Source organism: Rhinopithecus roxellana, chromosome 16 (genome assembly GCF_007565055.1).
Source record: "Rhinopithecus roxellana isolate Shanxi Qingling chromosome 16, ASM756505v1, whole genome shotgun sequence".
Taxonomy (NCBI): Eukaryota; Metazoa; Chordata; class Mammalia; order Primates; family Cercopithecidae; genus Rhinopithecus; species Rhinopithecus roxellana.
This window is the reverse complement of record NC_044564.1, coordinates 1,387,435-1,410,851: the sequence shown is the minus strand read 5'-3', so window position 1 is coordinate 1,410,851 and position 23,417 is coordinate 1,387,435. Positions and strand designations below refer to the sequence as shown.

Genomic DNA, 23,417 nt, shown 5'->3' with positions numbered 1-23,417 from the left:
TGGCTTTGGCCCTGGATCCCAGAGCTTCTCCCAGCTATCTGCCTGCTGCCCTTTCTTCCATCTCCTGGATAAGCCTGGGGCTAATCACATGAGGGGTCTGGGGGAAAGCCACTGAAAGGAGGACATGGCACCTATGACTAAGACTGCTGAGATAGGCCATTCTGGAAACTAGGGGTCTTATAGTCATTCCAGTCTCACATCCCTGCTATCTTGGTCAGCAGCCAAAATAAAAACCAATCCACAGTCTATGTCTCCCACACTTTGTCTCCCAAAACTCAGCCTCCTACTACTGTCCTCTCTCTCAGCCTTTCTACCATACCCTCTGAAATGCATTCCGTAATCAAGGAACACTCATCTCCCTGCCTCCCATCAGTCTCATCTCAGGGGTAACTTTTATCTCATCAACTCAGAGCTGGAAGGCTGGTGCAGGACCTGGGTCCAAGTTACCGAAAAGGAAGATATTTTTAAATATCTTAAGCCAAAGGACATGAAATGAGGCTCAGGTGGTGGGGCAGGAGGCGGCCAGTGTTTCTCTCCTGGTTTCTACCCTGCCTCTCAGATCTGAAAAAAGCATCTCTGTGTCCCAGTGACCAGGATTGCCATGGTGGTCTTCTGCTTCTCCAGCTTCCAGCCAGTTGGCCACAACTGGCCATGAGCTACAGTGAGTGTCCAGACTGCCCCAAGCAGCCCTTGCACGTCTCTGGATATTTTTCTCCATTCACCACCCCTTTCCTTCCTGCAGAGGACAGACCCCAAGGCTGCCACCTGATCCAGTCTCTCTCTTTTTATTCATCCTGGTTCTGTCTTGACCACCATGCTGGATGGAGGTCCACGTCAAGCAGCATCACATCCCATCCCCATCTCCTTTCTGCCCTGCACTGAGCCAAGACTTCCCCAGCAGGCGTCCCGGTGGCTAGCATTTTATGCTCTACATTCCCAGCCATTAGGATAAGAGAGAGCTTTAGCATGCTACCCACACACCACAATCACAGGCAGGCCACCAGACTTCCAGCTTCACATATACACCCTGACCTTTTGATGTCCTTGCCATCTGACTATACCGCCCTCACCCCCGTCTTCTTCGTGAGGGAAGAGGCCGTGTGGTCTCATCGTCTTCCAATCAGTGTGCTTTGGGGCTACATCAGAGTGCGTCACAAGAGGCCTTGATGGAATGAGGCTTCCCCAATGCCAGGGGCCACCTAAGAAAGGCATAGGCAGGGGTTTCCTTGCCACACCTCTAATTCCACCAAGCCCTACTCTCCTTTAGAGAGACACTGAAATGTCTGAAATTGCAGTTGTTTCTGAATGACAAGATTGGGGGTTTTTGTGTTCTCATGTTTGTATTTCTTTAATTTTTGGAACATTTTTATAAAACAACAATTTTATATTGTACTTTTATTAAGACAGTAATGTTACAACACTCAAAATGTTAAAATTATTATTTTGTGGATGGTTGTAGTTTTAATAAAATTGTAGGTGTGTTCCTATTTTCTTCTCCATTCTTTTCATGCATTGTTAACATTTTCTGCAATGAATACGTATTAGTTCTGAATTTATAAAATACCATTTAAAAAATCCTTTAGCTACTACCCTAACTTTGGGGCTTTTTGAAGGGTTACTGATACTCACATCTCTCTTCCTTCACTTCTCACTGACTCTTCAACCAACTAGAATCTTTTTGGCTACTAAATGCTTTGCTCTAGTTTCTAAATTTGAAGGACACCTTTTGGTTCTTCTTCTGAATTTCCTGGCAGCCTTTGACACTGTTGGCTACTACCTTACTTGGCTTGCTTTCTTCCTCTCTGGCTATGGCTTCTCAGTTTCCTTCTCATATTTCTCCCATCAGGTCCTTTTCAGTTTTGCTCCTCATAGTCTGATCCCTTCTGACTATACAGATTCTCTTTTGGGAATCCAACCAGCCCTGCAATAATTGCATGGCTCATCTCCAGCCAAGATTCCACTGTGGGGTTTCAGACCTTCGGAACCTATTCTCTCTTGGTAGTCTCCACTCAGGTTTCCTCCAGGCACCTCAGATTCACCACACTCCAAATTAGTTCCTCCTTGATCAATGGCAGCACGATAGGAAATGTTCACCTCTGTTGTTAGAAAGTGCCCCCACAATCCTTGCTACAAGAAATGGCCTTAGACCTTCAACCTCATTCTCCTGGTAACTCTTGATTGGGCTAGGAGTGGGCAATTGACCCAAGACAGACTGTATAAACTATCTCTTCCAAGACTCTGAACTGAGTCAGTAGTACTGGGGTCAGCAGATGTAAGATCACACAGAGTTGGGGCAAGAATCAGTGCCAGGGTAACCCAAAGCTGTGTGCAAGCTCATGTCACCTATGTATGTGTGTTGGGGTGAGGTTGGGAGGAAGAACGACCCTTTCAGAAGGTGGTCTGTAGAGATAGCAAAGCAGACTAGTAGAGACAAGAGTCCCAGGCCTGGCTGTTCTTCCTGTGATGGAGTTCCATGAGGTTTCTTTCTTTTTTTTTTTTTTTTTTGAGATGGAGTCTTGCTCTGTCGCCCAGGCTCCAGTGCAGTGGCATGATCTCGGCTCACTGCAAGCTCCGTCTCCCGGGTTCATGCCATTCTCCTGCCTCAGCCTCCGGAGTAGCTGGGACTACAGGTGCCCGCCACCACGCCCAGCTAATTTTTTTGTATTTTTAGTAGAGTCGGGGTTTCACCATGTTAGCCAGGATGGTCTCGATCTCCTGACCTTGTGATCCACCCGCCTTGGCCTCCCAAAGTGCTGGGATTACACGCATGAGCCACCATGCCCGACCTTCCATGAGGTTTCTATGCTGAGTTAAACAAGATCTTTACTTAACCTAGCAAAGGAATAGAGAGAGAGTTTCCAATCCCAGCAATGAAACAACCCCTGGAAAGGAAACTGTCACCACTCAATCATCCAAGCAGAAACCTGGGCATCATTCTTGACCTCTCTCATCCTTAATGTGCCATATTCAATCAATGACCCCATTAGTCACTCTTGCTTCCTTCATGTCTCTCAAATTGCCTACTAGTCTATGTGCTTACTGCTGTGATTCTAGTTCAGATAACACAGGAGCCATCTAACTGGCCTTTGGACCCCTGCTCCTGTCCCTTCTGATTAATCTGCACACTGTAACCAAGGTAATTTCTGAAACACCAGTCTTATCATACCTGTTTCTTGCTTTAAACCCTTCTGTAGCTCCCCATTGCCCACAGAAAATGGTCAAATTCTTTGGCTTGGCTTGCAGGCAGGCCCTTGAAACCTAGCCCTTGCTTTTGCTGACTTCTGCAGACTAAACATCTCCCTTTTCTGCCTTGAACTCTACTTTTTTGCCTGTAATTTAATACTAGCAATTACAGGAATGTACAGCCTTTCCCCTTGCCTCCCTCTATTCCATCTTCCCTTTGCCTCTTTCTTCCAGGCTCACCCCTGACCTCTGCTGTCCTTTGGGTCTTAGTTTGGAGGTAACCTCCTCCAGGTAGACTGCTCTGCCCTTCCTCATACCCCCAGCACCCTGTGTTTGGCTCACCCAAACAACTTACACACTATATTGTAATTCTTTGTTTTTTGTTTGCCTCTTTCACTAGTCTATAAGCATCATGATTGCAGGAACTGTGTACTATAGCATGAGACCTAGCACCTAGTAGATACACACTCAGTATTAGAAGATTAAATGTATAAATTGTACTTACAGCAGGCTTCTCATAATTGGTACTTGAAATAGGGTTTGGTGGAGGCAGAAGCTGATGTGGCTGTTATGAAAAAGAGGAAAAGAAACAGTTCTGAATATGCATTCAATCTGTTCTTCAGCGTGTATTGAGGTGTGAGTGCAAAGTTTCTTGAGAAGATGCTTTAAATAGTTTGCCATTGTCTGTAACTGTGACTCTTAACTGTAAAGAGTTTCATGACCTGCTGAAGAAATCATCTTCAGAAAGGAAGAAAATGTTCTCAAGACTTTTAAAAAGAGCACTGAATCAAGGAAGGGCATTCTTTTTGATAAACCCATGTCTAATCGCCAACTCTTTCACTTAATAGAGAAAGCTACCTCTTCAGAGCCTCAGTTTCATCATCTGCAAAATGGGGATGATAGTACCCACCTCAAAGCATTGCTCTAGGGCTAAAAGATGGACAATGCCAGTTGCCCATGTTCTTATAAGGCAGACGGTGCCAAAAATTAAAGGAATCTTCTAGATTGCTTATACCAACCAATGATTCCACAGACGAACAAACTGAGGCCAAGAGAGAGGAAGCCCTCTGAGGAAGAGGATTTGGCTATTACATGGGAGCAGCAGGTCTCCAGCCTCTGGATCTAGTTATTCCTCCACTCTATTGTGGGAACCTTCTGTTAGCACCCATTAATTTCTAGGACTTCTCCAGATACTAAACCATGCACAGTTGACTCTCCAGAGTTTGGAAAGCTTGGTGCTAGATACGAAGCAGGACTCAGGAAATGCTGATAAATGAACGCATGAGCAGTGCAACAGGGTAACTACTCACGTTGCTGGAAAGCGCAGGGGGTGGAGGGCTGTCGGCAGGAATGGGGATCAGTTCTCCTAGCTTTAAGAAAAACAGTACATTGAAATGAAAGATCAATTGCAAACTTCCAGAAAAAATGGCATTTATGGGAGTAGATTATTATTTTTAGAGGGTATTTGAAGGCAGTGTGTTAAAGGGAGTTTAGAAATTACCTGTAATTTTTTCCAGCCATCTCTAACGCGAATGAAAAACTCAGTGCTGTCCCTCAGGTAGATGAATGTTCCTTCTATAACCAAATGCGCTTTCTGCAGCATGTCATCCATGTTGCTGAATGCTGTGACCTGTCGGATCATTTAAATTCCAAACACTGCCATTATCATTAGAGCAATGGCACCATCTGATAACCTGGCCTTTCTGTAAAGTCAACTAGGAGCTGTCTCCAGATACTCAATAAAAAGACTTGTTAACGTGCCAGATAGAGATATATACCTTCATTAATAACCAAAGGGCATTCTTCTTGATAAAACAAAAACATGTATACTTTGAAACATAAATCTAACCCATAATAAATGAATTAAAACAAAAACGATACTATTCTGTGAGTATAAAGACATTTACAAATTGTCAATGGAGTTATCTTTGTTTTGGTGTGGCCATTAGCAAAAGCATTGGTAAGTTTTGCCACTTCTATTTTTTCAAGCTACTTGATGGCACTAACATGGTTAAATGGTGTTACTTCATGCTAGTCCTTGAAGAGTTTCAAATTTTTCATTTGGAATAAGAAAGGCAAGCAAGTGAGCAACTATACTTAAGGTCTTAAATCTTTTTTGTCTAGCCTGGTAGTTACATTAAATGCATGAGAGAAAATGGAGGTCTGTAATTTCTCTGCCTAGAAAAGTGCCAAAGATTAGACAGACATTTGGCATATCTAGAAGCACATATAGAAGCTACAAAAATCTATTGAATAGCATCAAATCTCAAAGAAACATCAGCCAAGAGAGTTTTTATTTTTCATTGTAACTGAGAAAGATGATAAAATATTAATTTTCATCTAGCCTTGAAGATAATGGCTTTGTGCATCAAAATGACTTAGATATCCCCCAAGGGAACTAGATATCAAAATTCCATCATATGCAGGACAGTTCTTTCTTTTGGCAGCCAAATTTTGCAACTAACATCCAGCAAAGATCAAAGAACATTCTTAGGACTCCTGACATCCTTGTGAAGTATTTGTCCATTTTTCTGCGAATTACAATAATCTTGGAGCGCTATGTCTTGTTCCAATGAACTGCAGGGTAACAAATGTGCCAGAGATGTTCTTTGGCAGCATGGGGAATACTGAATTACCCAAGTCAATCTGACCAGCTCAAGGACCTGTTGTAACATTGTTTATGCTCTTGGGCTTTCGTTGTTTCGTTTCTTTTTTTTTTTTCTAGAGATGGGGTCTTGATTTTTCACCCAGGCTGGAGTGTGGTGGTACAGTCATGGTTCACTGAAGCCTCGACTTCCCAGACTCAAGTGATGGGACTACAGGTATGCACCACCACACCCAGCTAATTTTTACATTTTTCTGTAGAGGCAGGATCTCGCTATGTTGCCCAGGCTAGTCTTGAACTCCTAGACTCAAGTGATCCTCCTGCCTCAGCCTCTCAAAGCACTGGGATTACAGGGGTGAGTCACTGCACCCGAGCAGGTTTACGCTTTTTGAAACACTGTGATTGGTGGCCAGGCATGGTGGCTCGTGTCTGTAATCCCAGCACTTTGGGAGGCCAAGATGGGAGAATCACTTGAGCCCACGAGTTCAAGTCCAGCCTGGGCAATGTGACAAAAACCATCTCTACAAAAACAAAAACAAAAACAAAAACAAAAATTAGCCAGGTGTGGTAGTGTGCATCTGTAGTCCCAGCTACTCTGGAGGCTGAGGTGAGAGGATTACCTGAGCTCAGGGAGGTTGAGGCTACAGTTAGCTGTGATCTCAGCACTGCACTCCAGCTTGGGTGACAGAGGGAGACCCTGTCTACCCCTCATCCCACAAATAAATAAATAAATAAATAATATGATTTGTTCTTGTTATAACTTAGTCAATTAAGGATTTGAATGGTGGAACTTACATATAAATGATTTTGTTTTTCATGTCTTTTTACTTAATAAGTCATCCAAATAGATAATAAATCCCTTCTACTATTTATGGAATTGCACCAAACCTACTGTCATGAAGGCCTGATTCCCAAGGGATGTCAGACACAGGAGACTGCAGCCAGAGTTTTAAGTAAATCCATCCCAAATGGAATGATGATGACACATTGATAATAATACTGACCAGGTTTCTGGATCCCGGAAGCCCTGGCTGTCCTGGAGGGCCAGGGGGACCTGGAAGGGCCACAGCTAAGACAAAACAGAAAAGAAAAGTTATACAAAAACCACCCTCTGAAAAATGTCTGAGGTATCAGCTGATTCCCAGAGAAAAGTGTGTTCAACCCCATTCACAATGCCACAAAGCATCCCAACTTCCACCTGTATCTTGGGTGCTCTGCCTGCAACGTATGACTTACGCCACATTGAGTGGTTCAGGGAAGAGCTGGAATTCTTGATTGTTACCTGGATGAAGCCATGGCTAGTGCTTTTCCATTTCGTAAGTGAATCAATTCCTTTTGTGGTTGTTTTATAAAAGCCAGTTTAAGTTGAATATTTTGTCACTTGCATTCAAAAATATCCTGACTCATACAACTTACTTCACCCAAGAGACAAGCATGTGACACTGAACAGAGGAAGCAGGCTCAGAAAGAGGAAGAGAAGGCTCTAGGGAGTGGGAGGAGACCAGCGTGGTGCAGTGACAGCAACCCTGGCCTTGAGGCCAGAGACATGGACTCAAGTCCTTAGTTTGTCCATTCCTAGCTCTGTGATCTCCAGGAAACAGCAAGCTCTCTGAAGCTTTTTCCTCTTATGCAAAATGTAAAATAGGCATTTCTTCTTCCCTGGGCTGCGGTGAGAACTGAGTGCTTTGCAAATTGTATATATACAGCATTCATTTGACCAAGGGCTCTTAGCTTTTGAAGAGTCACAGTGCCCTTAAAAATCAGATCAAGGTTATTGCCCTCTTTCCCAGAAAAATGCACACACACAATTCTACACACACACAAAAAAATATTACTGGGATGACAAATCTTGGAGGTATATCCTTGAACTCCCTAGGAGTCTATGATTCCTTAACTGAAAACCCTTACTTTAGGCTAACATAAAGTAGTATTATTACAACTATTCCTTTGGCTGTTCTTCTACCTCTCTCATCCTCTGCTCACCCTACCACCGACAACTCCTCCAAATGTGCCAAGCTCTTGGCAGAATTAAGGGTGTTTTTACAAGTCCCAGTAAAATTACACAATTCTTCAGGTCGTTGCAAGCAAATGTTCAGTTCCAACATAGGACTTGAACATCCACACATAGGTGGCAAATGTCTAGTGGATAGAGGGCCAGTGGACTCGGATTTGGATCCCAGCCATGCCTCTTAATAGAATTTGTGACCTCGAGTAAGTCTCTTCACCTCTGTGGAGCTTCAGTGTCTTCATCCGTGAGATGAATTTTATAATAATACCTGTTTTGTCTTCCTCTCAGGGTTGCTGTGAAGATTAAATGGAATAATGGCCATGAAAGTGTTTTGTAAACTGAATTGCTATACATTATGTGAGAAGCAATCCTTGCTCAATGCAGCAAGGCATCCCAGGAGCCCTAATGTAGTGTTGCCGTGGACAACAGATTTTCTCCACCTTGCACTCACCCTGTAATATGCCTCCACCTCCTGCAGTCCTACTCCTCCCTCATGGCTGTGTGGGCACCTATGGTTCCATTCACTCAGCACCTTCTTCCTTTGTAGGACCAGTGTCCTCATCTCCTTCTCTTGGGACCTTCCCTTCATCTCTACAACCATTTGGTTCCAAAAGAGCTACCATGTTCTCATGTAATCCGACCGCCTGGTCATAGGGGATTGGTCCAAGATTGGGTACCTTGCCCAAGTCAGGCCCATCAGGACCCTTCTCTAGGACTTCCCCATCCCAGGACTTTTCAAACAAAAATAGTAAAAGAAGTTCAAGATTTCTAGCTGACAGTGGAAGCTATAAGTTGTCAGTAACCATATTTCCCGCTGTGCAGAGGATGTGGTTTGTGGTGAGGAAGTATGAAATTGCATGCAGAGAGAAGCGGAGACAAGAGATGGCCAGAAAATCCTTGCAGGGGTTGAGTCCCTGGCTCTGGCTGTTCCTGAGGTCCAGCTGCTTATCTACCTCTCCCACAAGTTGATTGTTCATTCCCTCCTTCACACCCAGTACACTTCCCCTTTGCTTGAGCTACTTTGAGTTAGGTTTCTATCACTTGCAGCCAAATGATCCAAGGCTAAGTGAAAGCTCCAGCCCCAAAGTCACCTCCTGTGTAAAGCTCTCCTATGCCAAGGACTCTGTATGCTTCCACCATACCTGGCTCCGGCCAAGCCAAACAACAAAAAAGTATGCCTTCATGCTATTATTGCTGCTATTATCATCTCCTACAACAGACATAGTAGAAATAACACAGGCTTTGGAGCTACACTGCTCTGGGTCTGAATGTTGTTGGTGTCATTTATTAGCTGTGATCTTGGAAAGGTTCCTAAATGTCTCTGGGCCTCACTTTCCTTACCTGCAAAATGGGGATATTAATGCTTTTTTTAAAGGGCTGTTGTGAGGTTTCAATAAAATACCATAGTAAAGTGATTAGCAAAATGCCTGGCATCTGATACATGCTTCTTCTTACATAGAGATTTTCTTTAATTTCACCCATTTTGCATTTGAGGAGGTGAGGCTCTAAGGGATGAATAGATTTTTAAATACAGAGTTCCAGTCACTGCTGGTCATTAAGGCAGGTTCTCATGCACCTAAGGCATTGACAAAGCAGCCAGGAAGTTTCCACTCACACATGAAAAGATGCTCAACATCATTAGTCATTAGGGAAATGCAAACCAAAACCACAGTGAGATATCACTTCATACCCAGTAGAATGGCTATAATCAAAAAGATACAATGAGGATACCATAATACGGGAGGAGAAATTGGAACCCCCTCATACACTGCCACTGCTGGTGGGAATGCGAAATGTTGCGACTCCTTCGGAAAATAGTCTGGCAGTTCCCAAAAAGTTAAATATAGAGTTACCATATGACCCAGCAACTTCTTCTACGTATATAGCGAAGAGAACGGAAAACATGTTCACGTAAAAACTTGTACATGAAAGTTCATAGCAGCATTATTCATAATAGCCAAAAAGTAGAAACAACCCAAATGTCCATGAACAGATGAATGAATAAACAAAATTTATATCCTATACAATGCAATATTATTTGGCCACAGTAAGGAATGAACTGCTGATCCGTGCTGCAACATGGGTGAACCTTGAAAACACTGTGTTAAGTGAAAGAAGTCAGACTCAAAGGGCCATATATTATATGATTCCATTTATGTGAAATGTCCAGAATAGGCAAATCCAGAGGCAGAAGTAGATTCATGGTTGCCCAGATCTGGTGGAGGAGAGGGAAAGAGAGAAAAGAGAACAACTGCTAATCGGTACAAAATTTCTTTTTGGTGTGATGAAAATGGTCTAGAATTAGACAGTGGTGATGACTGCATAACTTCGTGAATATATTAAAAGCTACTGGATTAGACACTATAAGTGGGTGAACTTTATGATGTGCAAATTATATCTCAATCTTAAAAAAAAGAAAGAAGGCTGTATCCAGGAAAGCCCTGTGTTAGGCAGTGCAGCTGTGACAAGCCACCCAGATGAGGTGAACTTGAGCACAATGGTAGGGACAGTGTGAACCATGGGCATTGCTTCCAGCACTAACCTGCTCCCAGGATAGCCGGAGGTCCTGGTGGCCCTGGCAGTCCCGGTGGCCCAGGATCACCAGGTCTTCCAAAGCCAGGTGGCCCAGGCAGACCAGGAGCACCTGGGGGTCCTTGGGGCCCAATGACTGTCTCCCCTTTCTGGCCCTGTCAAGGCAAGCACACAGTAACAGAGAGAAGTATCATTCATCACTAGAAGTCCCATCTAGTCCTTTTATGAGAATATTTGAAAGAAATCAATGAACACCAGCTATTGTTATTACAATCCTCAATCCTGGGTACAATTCAAGGTGGGGTAAGGCCTCCAAGATGGCAGCCAGTCATTATGTTGAATAACTCTACAGAGAACCCCAGAGAGCCCTGGAGGCAGAAGGGACCTTGGAGATCATGTAGTCTAGCCTTTGCATTTCACAGATGGAGAAACTGAAGCCCAGAGAAGTGAAAGGACTTGCCCAAGATCATGAAGCAAATTAGAGGCACAGCTAGAGGCAAAACTCTGATCTCTGGCTTTGCTGGTTCTACCCTCATGGTGAGCTCTGGGACCAAAGGTCAATGATCTGGTCATATTCTTGTCAGGGGCACAGCTTGACTTTCTCTTCTTTCACCTGGAAAAACCTCTCATCCTAAGAAAACCACACCTATCTAGGAGCTCCTCTGATAAAATTTCAGAAGAATCAAATAGCTCCTCTAAAAATATCTCCCATACCTTCCATTCTGCTTCTGTTATCTGATGCATTCACCATTAATCATTCTTTGTGTGGAGTAAATTCTCCACAAATTTCATGAATAAGGCAGTGTGACTAATGGCCTAGAAGTTGCCTACCTTCATGTGGCCTTGACCACCTACCTTCTCTCCAGGGACCTCAGCCAACCTCCCCATCAATCAACAAGGATGGGGAAAGAGCTGGCTGATCCCCAAGCTCTGCCTCCAGCTTATAGTACAATGACTAGTCCTAACTGCTTAGTCCCATTGGGGGCTTCCGGGAAAGCTGTAAGTCCTTGAAGCTCTGCCTCCAGCTTATAGTACAATGACTAGCCCTAACTGCTTAGTCCCATTGGGGGCTTCCGGGAAAGCTGTAAGTCCTTGGAGAAAATGACTTGGAGGGGTCTCTACTCACAGCCAGGCCTGGATTTCCGGGCAGGCCTGGAGGCCCAGACATAAGGAAGCCGTCATTAATGTCTCCTTTTTCTCCTTTTTCACCTTTGAACCCCTTGTCTCCATTCTCCCCCTGGAAGCAGAGAACATAGGAATATTTCAGTAAGAGTGGGATGAACTCAGTCTCTGATATAAACCAAAACATGAAAAACACACACCAAATATTGGTAGAGAAACACTCACCTTCAAGTTGTTCAGAAAGTGTCTCAGGTAAGCTAGATCAAGTGGAGGACCTGAAAAAGAAATGCTTCGTAAAACTCACGATTGTAATTTAAGAAACTTTAAAATAAAAGTCTCTAAGTTGGCAACCACAGTTACATCTTAGTGGACATGACCCTGCACTGGGTTGGCTAACAGAGTCTGCTTGCAAGCAAAAACAGGTGCTACTGTGGGCCCATCAACCCAGACACTGTGGGATCCCAGGTAGGTCCCTGACCCTCTTTGGACCTTGTTATGCATATAAAAGATGAATGATTGGATTTTCTGGTCTCTCTTAACAATGTTCCATATTGGATACGCCAGGCCTATGCTTGGGTCTCACTAGAAACCAGTGGAGCCTGTGGTCAGGGTGGAATGTCATTAGTCTTACCCTCTGGCTAGGTCACATTTCTCAGTTGCATTTGTTCTCAGGAGCAAAAAATCAAAGGCAAGATTGAGAACAAGAGCTGGAATACCTGGTGGTCCCTGGGCTCCCTGGTCGCCTTTTTCTCCCTTTGAGCCAGGAAGACCCCAGGATCCTTTCTCTCCTTTAACACCTGCAACAAAACACATACATGTTAAAAAAAAATCGAAAATCACCTTCATTCCACATAAAACCTTTCTGAGACAGTTTTTCAAACCGAGCTCATTTAGCAAAGTCTACTCAAACAAAGCCCTCCTGAGAAATCAGCAAGTGTAAAATCATAAAGAGGGCAGAGGTAGATGCTTCAGACACATTCTCAACCTTGAAAAGCTCGGTCTACTGGGAGACAGACGCAGCTCACAGTAACGCAAGGCAAGATGAAATATGTGCTCTCACTGAGGTTCCAGCAGCGCATCCCGGGAGTGCAGCAGAGCCTGCAGCTAACCCTGGCTTGGACAGTGCCACGAATGAAGACAGAGGCTCAGCACCATGTCAGTCTTCCAGACTCATCTCATCTAGGCCTGTGCAGCATGGGGGTGTGAGGGAAGGAGAGGGTTCTCCCAAGAGTGCCCGCACAGGACAACCAAGGGCGCTAAGTTTTCTACTTACAAAGTTGTGAGAATGCCCACCATGCAGTGTTGTACATCCCCACAGAACTAGTGAGAAACACCTTTTCTGCAGAACTGGCATTCCATCCCCACCTTTCCCCTCAACTCTTTATATGGGAGGGGGCACGAAGAAAGCCTTTTGGGAGATCAGTGCTTGGGAAGGAAAGTGGTTCCCTTTCCCCACCTTGATGGGTAGGGTGGACACTAGGTCTTTGAATTCCTTGTTCCCAAAGGTGTGGCAGATCAACCCGCCAATGCTCTTGAGCCTAGAGATGGAGCCACAAAGTGTAGATGAGGGTAGGGGCTCAGGCTTTCTTAATGAAGGGGAGGGAATATGAGCATCACAGTCATGATGGTGTCAGCAGGGGGTCAGTAGGGAGCAGCAACTACATCTATTAAGGCCTCTCCAACCCTGGGAATGCTGTGTGAGACCAATGACCTGGGCAGTGGGGCCCATGGGGCTTCCTTCAACCACACTGAGCCCACAGACAGCAGTGCTCAGAAGAGCAGACAGCAAGTGCACAAGCACCGACTGGAGCAATAGTGGCTGCACACAGTAAGCAGGATGATTGCTCACTAGGAGCTATCACATCTAGAAAGATCTGTTCCCTCCCCCTCCTTCCAGGAGAGGCTCACAGGGAAGAGGAACAGTCAGAGATCTGAGAAAACAAATCTGGCTCCATCCCCTGCTCCCTAAAGTCCACCTTGCACCAGGGGAAAGGGGTGCCTTGAACTGAATCTAAGCATAGATTTTAGAAACAGGCTGGGCTTGGTAAGCAGAAGTGACAGAAAAACCATGGGGTCAGATAACATCAGGGAGACCACCACCTGGTGGGCTGGGGTGACGCAGCCAAGCTGAAGGTGAATATTGAAGAAAAAAGACCTTTCCCTATTTAAACCCCAAGTGGCATGACAGGGTGTGTGGGACAGGGGCACCAGAGTGACTGCTCACCTTCAGGCCCTGTCCCCTGGCCTGTCCCTCTCTGATGTGCCATAGCAAACCTCCTGTATGTGGCTATGAACATGCTGACATTTACTAATGAAACCCTCTGAGCCAGCATTTCTCACACTTTGCTGTGCACACACCTCACCTGGGAGATGGTTAAAACACGGGTTCTGATTCAGCAGGTCTAGGGTGGGGCCTGAAGTTCTGCATTTCTAACAAGCTCCCAGGAGATGCTTACAAAGTTGCATGGACACTGAGGCAAGGGTCTCCTGAGCTCCCACGGCCCTTCCCTGATCAGCTCTTGGTACACTGCACTTAATTGTTTTGAAAATAGTTTCACTTATCAGGTTCCAAGAGCCTAAGAGGCAGGAACAGTGCTTCCCAGGCTCTTGGAATCTGTCTCAGCCCAGTGTGGATCATACCAAGTAAGGAACAGGCATCAGTGAATGTTTTATGAACAAATGAACAATTGAAAGAACAGAGTGCTTGTTGCCAACTAGGAGGCTCAGCTAAGATAAGCAGAATAGACACATGTGTGACCAGACCAAAGAGAGGTGCACAGCCCCACAGCCTTGGCTCAGCTGCCACCCTCAACCCTACAGCATCCAGTTAGACTTTCCTGATCACCTAGTCTGTGCCCAGCACTGGGCAAAGAAAAACCACCTTCCTCAAGGAGATGGCCCAGAGAAACAAATGATGAAGAAGGGAGTGTATACCATGAAAGGTGATGAGCTCTGGACTCCCGGGATGAGCAGTATCAACCTGGAAAGAGAGGAAGTCCAGGTCAGGCATTGCAAGCTCTGCTGTGGTGTTTGCAGCCACTGTCCCGGGGGCATGTGACAAAAGAGGCAATGCCACAGAGCCAGGCCTTCCTTTGGCTCTGGAGTCCCCCAAAGCCCTGAATCCCCAGCAGTTCTCAATGTACAGACATCCCAGGCTTTCAGTTGGGAGACCCATGATGTAGTTGGGCTGGGGAGACAGAGCTGAGACCTACTGGCCAAAAAACTCAGTCGCAGGGAAGCCCAAAGCTTTAAGACAACAAATTGTGGCAGTGTTGGTTTGGCAAACCATGAGCATTCTTGTCTTCCTTTCTTATCACTTGGGATTGATTCATGTATGAGATCAAGCATCCGAGCAAGTGACATGCCCAGCCATGAAGCTGGGTCAACCATTAGCTTAGCTATTGTACCTAATCAAAGATGAGCATCATGAGCAGGTAATTAGCAAAGGGGGTTATCATTAGATTGGGAGTGGCTATTCTGGACTCCTCATTAGGTTCCAGGGGTCTGGAGTCCAAGTTGTTCTGGATAACATTCCTTCCCAGTTTTCCCCAGATTCCTGCATTTCCTTCTCTGTTAAGACAAGGCCACTTGTAACCTGGCTTCTTCCCAGCTGATGTGTGGAATCAGTCATCCGCCTGGTGCCAAAATCCTTCTATGCTTAGGGTGGAGGGTCACAAGCTGCTCAGGGGCCACCAAGAAAAGATGGGAGTGGGGAGGAAATATTCCATTAAAAACATTTCTAAGTTAAGGATGAAGTTTGCAGCTCCAAGCTGTTATCTTACAGGCTATGCTGATAAAGTTTCTCCACTACAGACATGAGCTGTAAATGATTAGGGTGTTGGAAGGAGCTGAAACTAGAAGGGGTTCATGAAATGCTGACTGTAAGAGGAAGCATTTCTGTTTCAAAACGCCCATTTTGAGAGTTGGACAAGAAATGTCCATGACCCAGCTCCTATAGTATATAGCCAGGAAATATGAAGTAAAAAATCTTACTAAAAATGCTTTGAGCCTATCTTTTCCTTCTTTTAGGCATCCCACAACCCCCAAAGACCATGGTTACTGCAAGAGTTCCTGGAGCAGGTCACGATCATCGCAGTAGCATTTTTATAGCACTGCAAAATTTGTCAAGTGCTGTTCTGTGGCTGGCTCATTTGAGGCCTGAAATCATGTTAGTTGGGTGGGGCTTCAGCACTAACTCACTGTGTGACCTGGAGCCAGCCCTTTGCTTCTCTGGGCTGTGGTCTCTCCTGTGTGATAAGGAGGTGGGATGCAGCAACTGCCCAGGAAGGTCACTCCAGCACTGATATTTTATGTTTCTCTTCAGGCCATGGATATAAACACATACTGGCTTGCTGTTGTCTCCATGTAGAGCCTGGAGCCCCTTAGTCACCTGACATAGGTAGGTCCTGCCCTCTAGGCCAGAGTTCCCAGGCCCTAGGCTGCAGACTTGGATGCCTCAGTGCATAGACTTAGCCAGATGTCTGGGCAAATATGCAGCCAAACTGTGTCATTTTGTAGCCTCTGACCCAAGTCTTAGCATCACCTCCAACAGGGATCAATTACAAACTCACTTCAAAGAATATTTCTAAATTGTAATTTGCAAGCTCCTGAGAGCGGAGGCCACACCCATCTAGTTCACCCTTGTGTCCCCAGGGCCTACCTGGGGTAGTACTTGGCACTGCATAAGTGCTCAATAAATATTTGTTGAATGAATGAGAGAATGATTATGTATGGTTCTGTGACTAATGCCTGTGCACAAGGCCCACCCTCCCCTCTGGGTTTTCTCACAGAAATCTGACTCTCTTCCTATGGGTAAAACATCAGGGACAGAGCGGCTCAATAGTTGGGGGGCCGGGCAAGTGCCTGACCCCCCCAGAATCCCAGTGTCTGCACCAGCTGCCTGGTGGTTAGGAGACCTGACTTACGGTCCCAGCTCAGTCAAGTCCCGTGACCTTGGACAAGCCAGTGAGCTTCTCTGAGTCACAGTTCGTTTCCTTATTATAAAGTGGGAGAGAGAAACCCTGCCTGTCAGTGTTGTGCGCTGTGCAGTGACGTGATCATTGGGAAAGGGCGGTATAGTTAGTTACAGATTTTAGCCCAAAGTTCCCAATGCAAAGACATGGGTTGGCATGGCTTGTTTTCTCATCTATGTTTTCTAAGGGGTCTATTTTCCCCAATTTTGTACTACTCCAAGCATGAAGCTAATGTGATTGCAATAGCAAAAGACACTGCTTTTTAGACTGTACGAAAAGAAGCACCTCACCGTGTGTGCACCCTTAGAAGATCCAGTATATTTCATTGCCACAATCTGTTATCTAAAAGCTTCTAGTCACTTGAGGGTCTACACTTAGGGGACAGAAGACATCTGAGAGGACATTTGAGGATAGAAAGGGCCCAAGACAAAGACTGATTTTTTTCTCTGAGTTGCTGTCTATGCCAAAGACTGCTCTTTAAGGCAGTGATTGCTACTTACTGGCATTTTGCAGTGTGGTCGGACAGGTATTGGGAAAATGGCCTGTGGGTAACGAGAACGAGAGAGGTGAGGTCACCAGGACACCTGACTCCAGCTTAGACCAATCGGGAAGGTCTTCCCACCCCATGCCAACTTACTCCTTTGATGTTAATCACAGCTCCAGGTGGCCCAGGGGGGCCTGGAGGGCCAGGTAAGCCAGGTGGGCCCTGAAGGAAGAAAAAAAGGCCATTCCATTAGTTCAGGCTGTTGTGAGTGCAGGGGCAGCTGCAGGACATTTCCTCCAGAGGAAGAAAAGGAGGGTCCACTGAAGCCAACCAACTTCTCTCTCAGGTTGTCCAGGGAGCCACAGAGCACTTCTATGTCCCTGTCCTCACTGTATCTTCACAACAAACCATAGGGAGGATGGCAGGGCAACAAGTATTGTCTCTGGTTAACACATGCAGCTAATGAGCCCCAGAGAGGGGAGGTGACCTGCTCAAGACCACACAGCAGCTTACAGCAGAACTGAGATTGCAACTCAGATTCTGACTCCCAGTTGATACTGAGCCTAAGGCCTCCCTATCAGTGCATTCCCAGTATAGGGGTAGGAATGGACTGTGGGGGTCCCTCATGTGATATATTGCCAGAGGGAATGTGTCTCAGAAATGCAAGCATAAATGCAAAACTCTTGTTAGATAGCACAGCCATTTTCAAAGTGAGGCCAGCTTGGCCTTAATACCATGCAACAGTTTCTCCTCTAAGCCTAGATGCAGGAGCTTGCAGCAGGAGAGGTGCGGCTCTGAGGGCAGGCATGAAGAGTTTAGCCCATGTGGAAGGTGTATTGATGACTCTAAATGAAGGCATCAGTATCTGGTTTACCTTCCAGTTCCAGTGGGCTTGGTGAGTGAGAGTCAATCCCTAATGCTTCAGGAAAATAGTATTTCTGGATTTCTGGGCATACAAAGCAGAAGCAGTGTGGCACAAACAGAAGCAGCAATAGACTTAGAGCTGTGTTTACATCTTGGTTTGGGGATTATTAGCTGGGTCACCTTGGCTGGGTGCCTTGACTTCTATAGGCCCCAGTATCCTCTTATGTAAAACAAGACCCCTGCATAGTGTCTCATGCAATAGTTATCACCAAGACTAAATGAGAACCTCTCCTTAAAATCACTTTGCACAGTGTCTGGTACATGGCAGCTGCTGAATAAACATTGGCTTTTTTCTCCTAGACCAGGGTCTCTGCTGCTGCCCAGTGTTTGCCAACCTGGGAGGCCCCACCTAAGTAGCCGATCTGCCTTTGATACTGACTTCCAGCACTCACTGAGCCCCTAGTGATGTGAGTGAACCCTGGGACTGTGTAAAGGAGGGGAGAGGTGACATTACTGTAGAATGAGAGGCCCTGGGATTTGGAACCACATTTTCTGAGCATGACCAGATCCCTTTCTCCCCTACTCCCTCTGAGTCCTACATAAGGAAGTCTACTCTCCACTGAGGTGTTTTAGGTGGCAGGACTCTCCTGAGAGGGAGCTGAAGGACAGGACTGGGTGGGAGGACCTTTGGCAGTGGCAGTGAAGGGATAAAAACAACATTCCTGAATATTCAGTCCACAGGCCCGCTCTGTGGACCCCACACTCTCTCATCCTCTCTGGACACCAACCTCCGGCTCCATCCCCAGGATGACTCACCTGCATAATGACCCCTGGATCTCCTTTGGCACCCTTGAGGCCATTCAGTCCTGGGCGACCCTGAAACCCATAGCAGACACCTCAGTAAACCCGCCGCCCACAGACCAGCCGGGCCCATGTGTCCTCCCCCTCCAGCCTGTCCAATGAACGCTGATACCTACAGGTCGTCCGGGGAGGCCAAATTCTCCTTTATGTCCTGGTGGTCCTTTGGGCCCCTAGAGGCAAAACAAATGCCAGATTAGAAAAGAACAGAAAGTCTGGGTTCAGGGAAATGAGGGGTGCAAGCCTGCTTTTGCAGGCAGTGGTGATGATGATCCACCAACAGGAGAAAGAAGGGCAGGGAGCCAGGTCGAAGCCCCCTCCCACAGCCTCTTTGTCTCCAGCCTCTCCGCTCTCGGCTAAAAGCACCTGCTCAACCCACTCCATCACCTGCTTTCCTGCAGGCTCCAGCCCACCCCAGACTCTGGACCCATCCCCTTGCAGTCAGGGCTAACTAAGGAGCAAGAGGTCAGTAGCTCAGGGCCTCAAGTCCCCGGTAGCCAGGCGCTGGGCCAGCCCAGAACATGAATCTCCGCCCTAGGTCTTATGTCCCAGGGCTTACTGCATTCTCCATTCTGAATAATGCAACCTTGCCTCGCCCATCAGGCCAGCCTGGTCTGATAACCTGCTCTAGGATTTGGTTCCTTCCTTGCTCTAATCTGCCCCTAGGAACCAGAGTCTTGGTCTGACACCCCAGTCCTCCAGCTGAGTTCCTGACCATGGGCCCTATTTCAGTGCTGGCTTTCCAGGACTACAGGCTTCTAGAGCCACTGTTCTGTTGCAATCTTCAGGAACCCTCCTGCCTTCTAGTGTCTGGGATGCAAACCACTTGGTTGACAACACCACTGATGATGTATCTCTTCCTAGAACACATTCTACTCTCGGTCTGCGCCTTTCCAACCCTGTAGCTGGGTCTGCTGTGTCTCCCAGAGGAATGACTGGTTTAAGCCTGCGGCACTCCAAGTTACTTTTCCTCCTACCATTAACATATATAACCATGCTCTGAAAAATGGCAAATAAAAACTGAGTTGAAACAGGGTCAGTATGTAAAGTACCTAGTCTGTATTACTCTTAGGGAAAGAAAAGCAAAGACAGATGGGGTTGACAGGGCACAGGTCACTTGGTTGGTATGTTCTAGTGCAACACTTCCTGATATGGTTTGCCTTTGTGTGCCCACCCAAATCTCATCTTGAATTGTAAATCCATAACCACCGCATGTCATGGGAGGGACCTGGCGGGAGGTCACTGAATCATGGAGGCAGTTTCCCCCCTGCTGTTCTCATGACAGTGTATGAGTTCTCCCTAGATCTGATGGTTTTATAAGTGTCTGGTGTCTCCCCTGCTGGCACTCATTCTCTCTCCTGCTGCCCTGTGAAGAGATGCCTCCCACCATGATTGTAAGCTTCCTGAGGCCTCCTAGCTATGTGGAACTATGAGTCAATTAAACCTCTTTTCTTTATAAATTATCCAGTCTTGGTATTTCTTCATAGCAGCGTGAAAATGGACTAATACACTTCCCAAACATCAATGTGCATTAAGAATCACCTGGATCTTGTTAAAAATGCAGATCCAGTATGTCTTGGGTAGGGCCTGAGGTTCTACAGTTCTAAGAAGCTCCCAAGTGATGTCAGTGATGCTGGTGCATGGTCTACACTTTGTGTAAGAGGACACCAGTGAATTTGAGGAGTTATAAGCTACACTGGTCACTAAGGCCACAGCTAGCCCATACAGCACCTTCATGCAAATTAGAAGAAGGTGCCACTTACCGCCTATGTTTGGCAAGCTGTGCTCAAGCTGGGCTTCAGTAGGAACCACTGCCATGGCATCTGCAGCAGCCTGCTGGCCCCCACCACTAACTATTTGTATTTTCCATAGTATTGGAGGTTAGTAGGTGGTTAACCAGTAGTTAACACAAGAATCTCTCAGTCTGTCTTAGCTACTTGACTTTGGGTGCCCACTCTTCCTGACTTTGGGGACCAAAGGCCTCAGAAGGTCTTTTGAAGAATTCACCTCAAAAGTTACAGGCCATTCTTCAAGGATACAAATCTGTTACAGAAATGTGAGGTCCTTTCTCCCCACAACTGAGATCCAACTTCAACCAAATAAATCTGTATACAATTCTCCAGCCCAAAATGTTTCAAATGTTCAGTGTTTCAAGTATTCATTAGAGGCAGTGAGGTTCATTTGAGAAGAGACTGGACCTAGAGCCTGACAGACTGGCCTCAAATCCCCACTCTGCCACTTACAAGCTGTGTCACATGGGTAGATTACTTAACCTCTTTGAGCCTGAGTTTCCTCCTCTATAAAATGGGGATTCTGAGAGTCACTTCTTGGGGTTGTGAAGATGAAATGAGATGGCCTATGTGAAGCATCAATACAGTCTGACCCAGAGAGAATGTTCTACACAGGGAAGGAAGTTTAGGGTTCACCCTTGAAAGAAATGGGGAGAGCTGCTCAGAAGCCCAGATGGGTTATGGATTCCCAGAGCCATAAGGCCAGAAGGGCCCTCTAATACCATTTAGTACTAATTCAATCCCTTCAATGTGCAGATGGGAAAACAGGAGCCCAGAGAGAGAGGAGGGCTTGTACAAGGTCTCACAGCAAATGAGTGGCATATTCACAACCAGAATCAAAAATCCCAGAGAGGTTTTGTGGGGTTCCCTTGAGGGTTTCCTGGGAAATTGGTCATCTTTAGCTAGCAAGTTCTGTGGTATAACTGCAAGTGCACCTCTCCTTCCTGGACACACAGCTAAACTACATTCTGAGGCCACAAGCATCTGAGTTTTGGCTTACGGAATGTGCCAGAAGTGATGTTTATTATCTTCCACAATCTCTTCCCCCTCCCCAACTTCAGCCTGCCAGCTCCTGTACAACCTTGAATCCACAAGATGGCAGAGTCACAGAATGGAAGCATCCTGGGTCCCTGAGTCACTTCTTGGAGGAGAGATGCCAAGTTGAGAACAACCACAGTGGACTTTGCAAGAGCGAGAAATAAGCTGCTGTTGTGTTAAACCACCAAAAAGTTTATTTAATTGTACTTAGCCTTACCCTAGTATATGCACACTTTGCCACATCTTTGCATTTTCATAACTGGGATGACTAAATCTAACCAAATCAAAGTATGAAAAATGCTTCAAACCCCAGTCCAGATCCAGCTGAGAGATGTTCTGGCTTACCATTGGTCCTGGGGCTCCATGCATTCCAGGTTCACCCTAAAACAGGAAGAGATGTACTTGTCACTGTTTGGAACAGAAACAAAGATGGGAAGCTGGGGCAGATATGTGTCTGCAGGGTCTGGTGACATAATTACCTTTTTCCCCATCAGCCTTTCCAGAGGAATGTCCCCTGTCAGGATGGCACCTGGCTCTCCCTTCTCGCCCTACAATTCAGAAAACATCTAGATGAAGTCAGGACTCCTCCTTGCCACCTTGTCCAGAGAGTTTTGTACAGAGACTCCTCCTTGCCACCTTGTACAGAGTCCTCTCAGTCCTACAGCCATGATTTATTTACCTTGCCTTCGTCCTACTTGAAACCCCATTGCTCCAAAATTACCTCTTGCTAGAGTATTGCAACAGTTTCCTAAACGAATGAATGTTCTCTCAGCCATTCCCTCTCTGCGCCATCAGAGTTACTGTCCTAAGGCACAGGACAGTCCTGTCTTCCATGTCCCTTCAGGGCTCCCACTGATAACAGATTTGCATCCTCACTCTAAACCCTCCAGGATCCAGCCCCGGTGTAGTCTTGTCTATCTCCTGCCACATGGTGCCCTCAAGGAATCTCTGGCTCCCAATGTATTTGATAGCTTGCTTTCCTAGCAACTCAACCTGAGATCTGTTCCCACCAAGAATACTTATTCTTGTTAAAACACCTGAAATTAGGAAAGAGATGAAGGTATAAAAACTAGAGGCCTCTGTCAACATGGAGGCCTTATGTCTCCATATGTAACGTTGCATCCAAATTCTAAGCTCCTGTGCAAACAGTTAGGCAAAGCTATCCCAGATATTGGGAAATGGGTGATGGGTAGACTGGTGGCAAGAACACAGGATCCTGCCCCCAATCCTGTCCTCAGCAGAGCCATCTACTACGCTAGAGGCTGCTGAGAAGATGCTTGTCCAGAGAACAAGGCCAGATGCAGAAACCTTCTATCTGACTCTGAGGCTCTGGCCCTAAACTTCAATGCTGGCCCCTGGGGAGCAGGGCTGAGCCACACAGAAGTCTCCTTTTAATGGGGCTGGGAGTAGCTAGGACAGTGGCATCAAAGCAAGCAGAGCAGCCTCTTTCTTCCATCCCCCTAAGCCCACACCTGGTATTCAGATCTTACCACTCCACTGGTGAGGAAAGGTAGTCCTGAGCACGCCAGCAGGGAGAAGAAGCAAGCACAAAAGCATTAGAGGCAGAGTGAGAGAAAGCGTGTTTGCTGCAATGGCTGGAGCAGAGCCGCCTGGCTGCCTGTGCCAGTCATTCAAGGTGGCAGGAGGTTAGGGCACGGATGTCACATCTGTCCCTCCAGATCCATCTGACCTCACCACATAGGAAACAGAGTGTTTAAAGCAAGAGGAGCTCTTGCTTCACTGGGCCTCTTCCCAAGCCTGAGCTGGTGAGCCCTGGTCCATCTCCACAGGCCTGTGGCAGCAAAAGCATCCATCCCAAGACACATTCCCATGTGATGCCAAATCTTCAACCGGCATACCGAGCCCTCCATGCCCTGGAGCAGTGGCCCACTAGATATTGGAGGCCCTCTCCTCCTTGGAGATCATTATATTATAGAACAGTGGGGACAGAGAAGAACGA

At 46.3% G+C, this 23,417-nt stretch overlaps 1 protein-coding gene across 2 annotated transcripts in view; it reads right to left on the bottom strand.

Annotated features, from left to right (window-relative positions):
- COL15A1 (collagen type XV alpha 1 chain) overlaps positions 1-23,417 on the bottom strand; it is a 129,230-nt gene that overhangs the window by 4,292 nt on the left and 101,521 nt on the right. For both annotated transcript variants that reach the window (XM_030920102.1, XM_010357627.2), the window contains 15 exons: positions 21,937-22,005; positions 21,803-21,838; positions 18,749-18,802; positions 18,588-18,647; positions 17,061-17,129; positions 16,924-16,965; positions 14,385-14,430; positions 12,167-12,247; positions 11,676-11,725; positions 11,455-11,565; positions 10,339-10,483; positions 6,793-6,857; positions 4,685-4,813; positions 4,494-4,553; positions 3,689-3,748 (listed from right to left, as the gene is read on the bottom strand). In XM_030920102.1, coding sequence (XP_030775962.1) covers positions 3,689-3,748; positions 4,494-4,553; positions 4,685-4,813; positions 6,793-6,857; positions 10,339-10,483; positions 11,455-11,565; positions 11,676-11,725; positions 12,167-12,247; positions 14,385-14,430; positions 16,924-16,965; positions 17,061-17,129; positions 18,588-18,647; positions 18,749-18,802; positions 21,803-21,838; positions 21,937-22,005 — 1,077 coding nt within the window. The remainder of the gene's footprint in view (positions 1-3,688; positions 3,749-4,493; positions 4,554-4,684; positions 4,814-6,792; positions 6,858-10,338; positions 10,484-11,454; positions 11,566-11,675; positions 11,726-12,166; positions 12,248-14,384; positions 14,431-16,923; positions 16,966-17,060; positions 17,130-18,587; positions 18,648-18,748; positions 18,803-21,802; positions 21,839-21,936; positions 22,006-23,417) is intronic.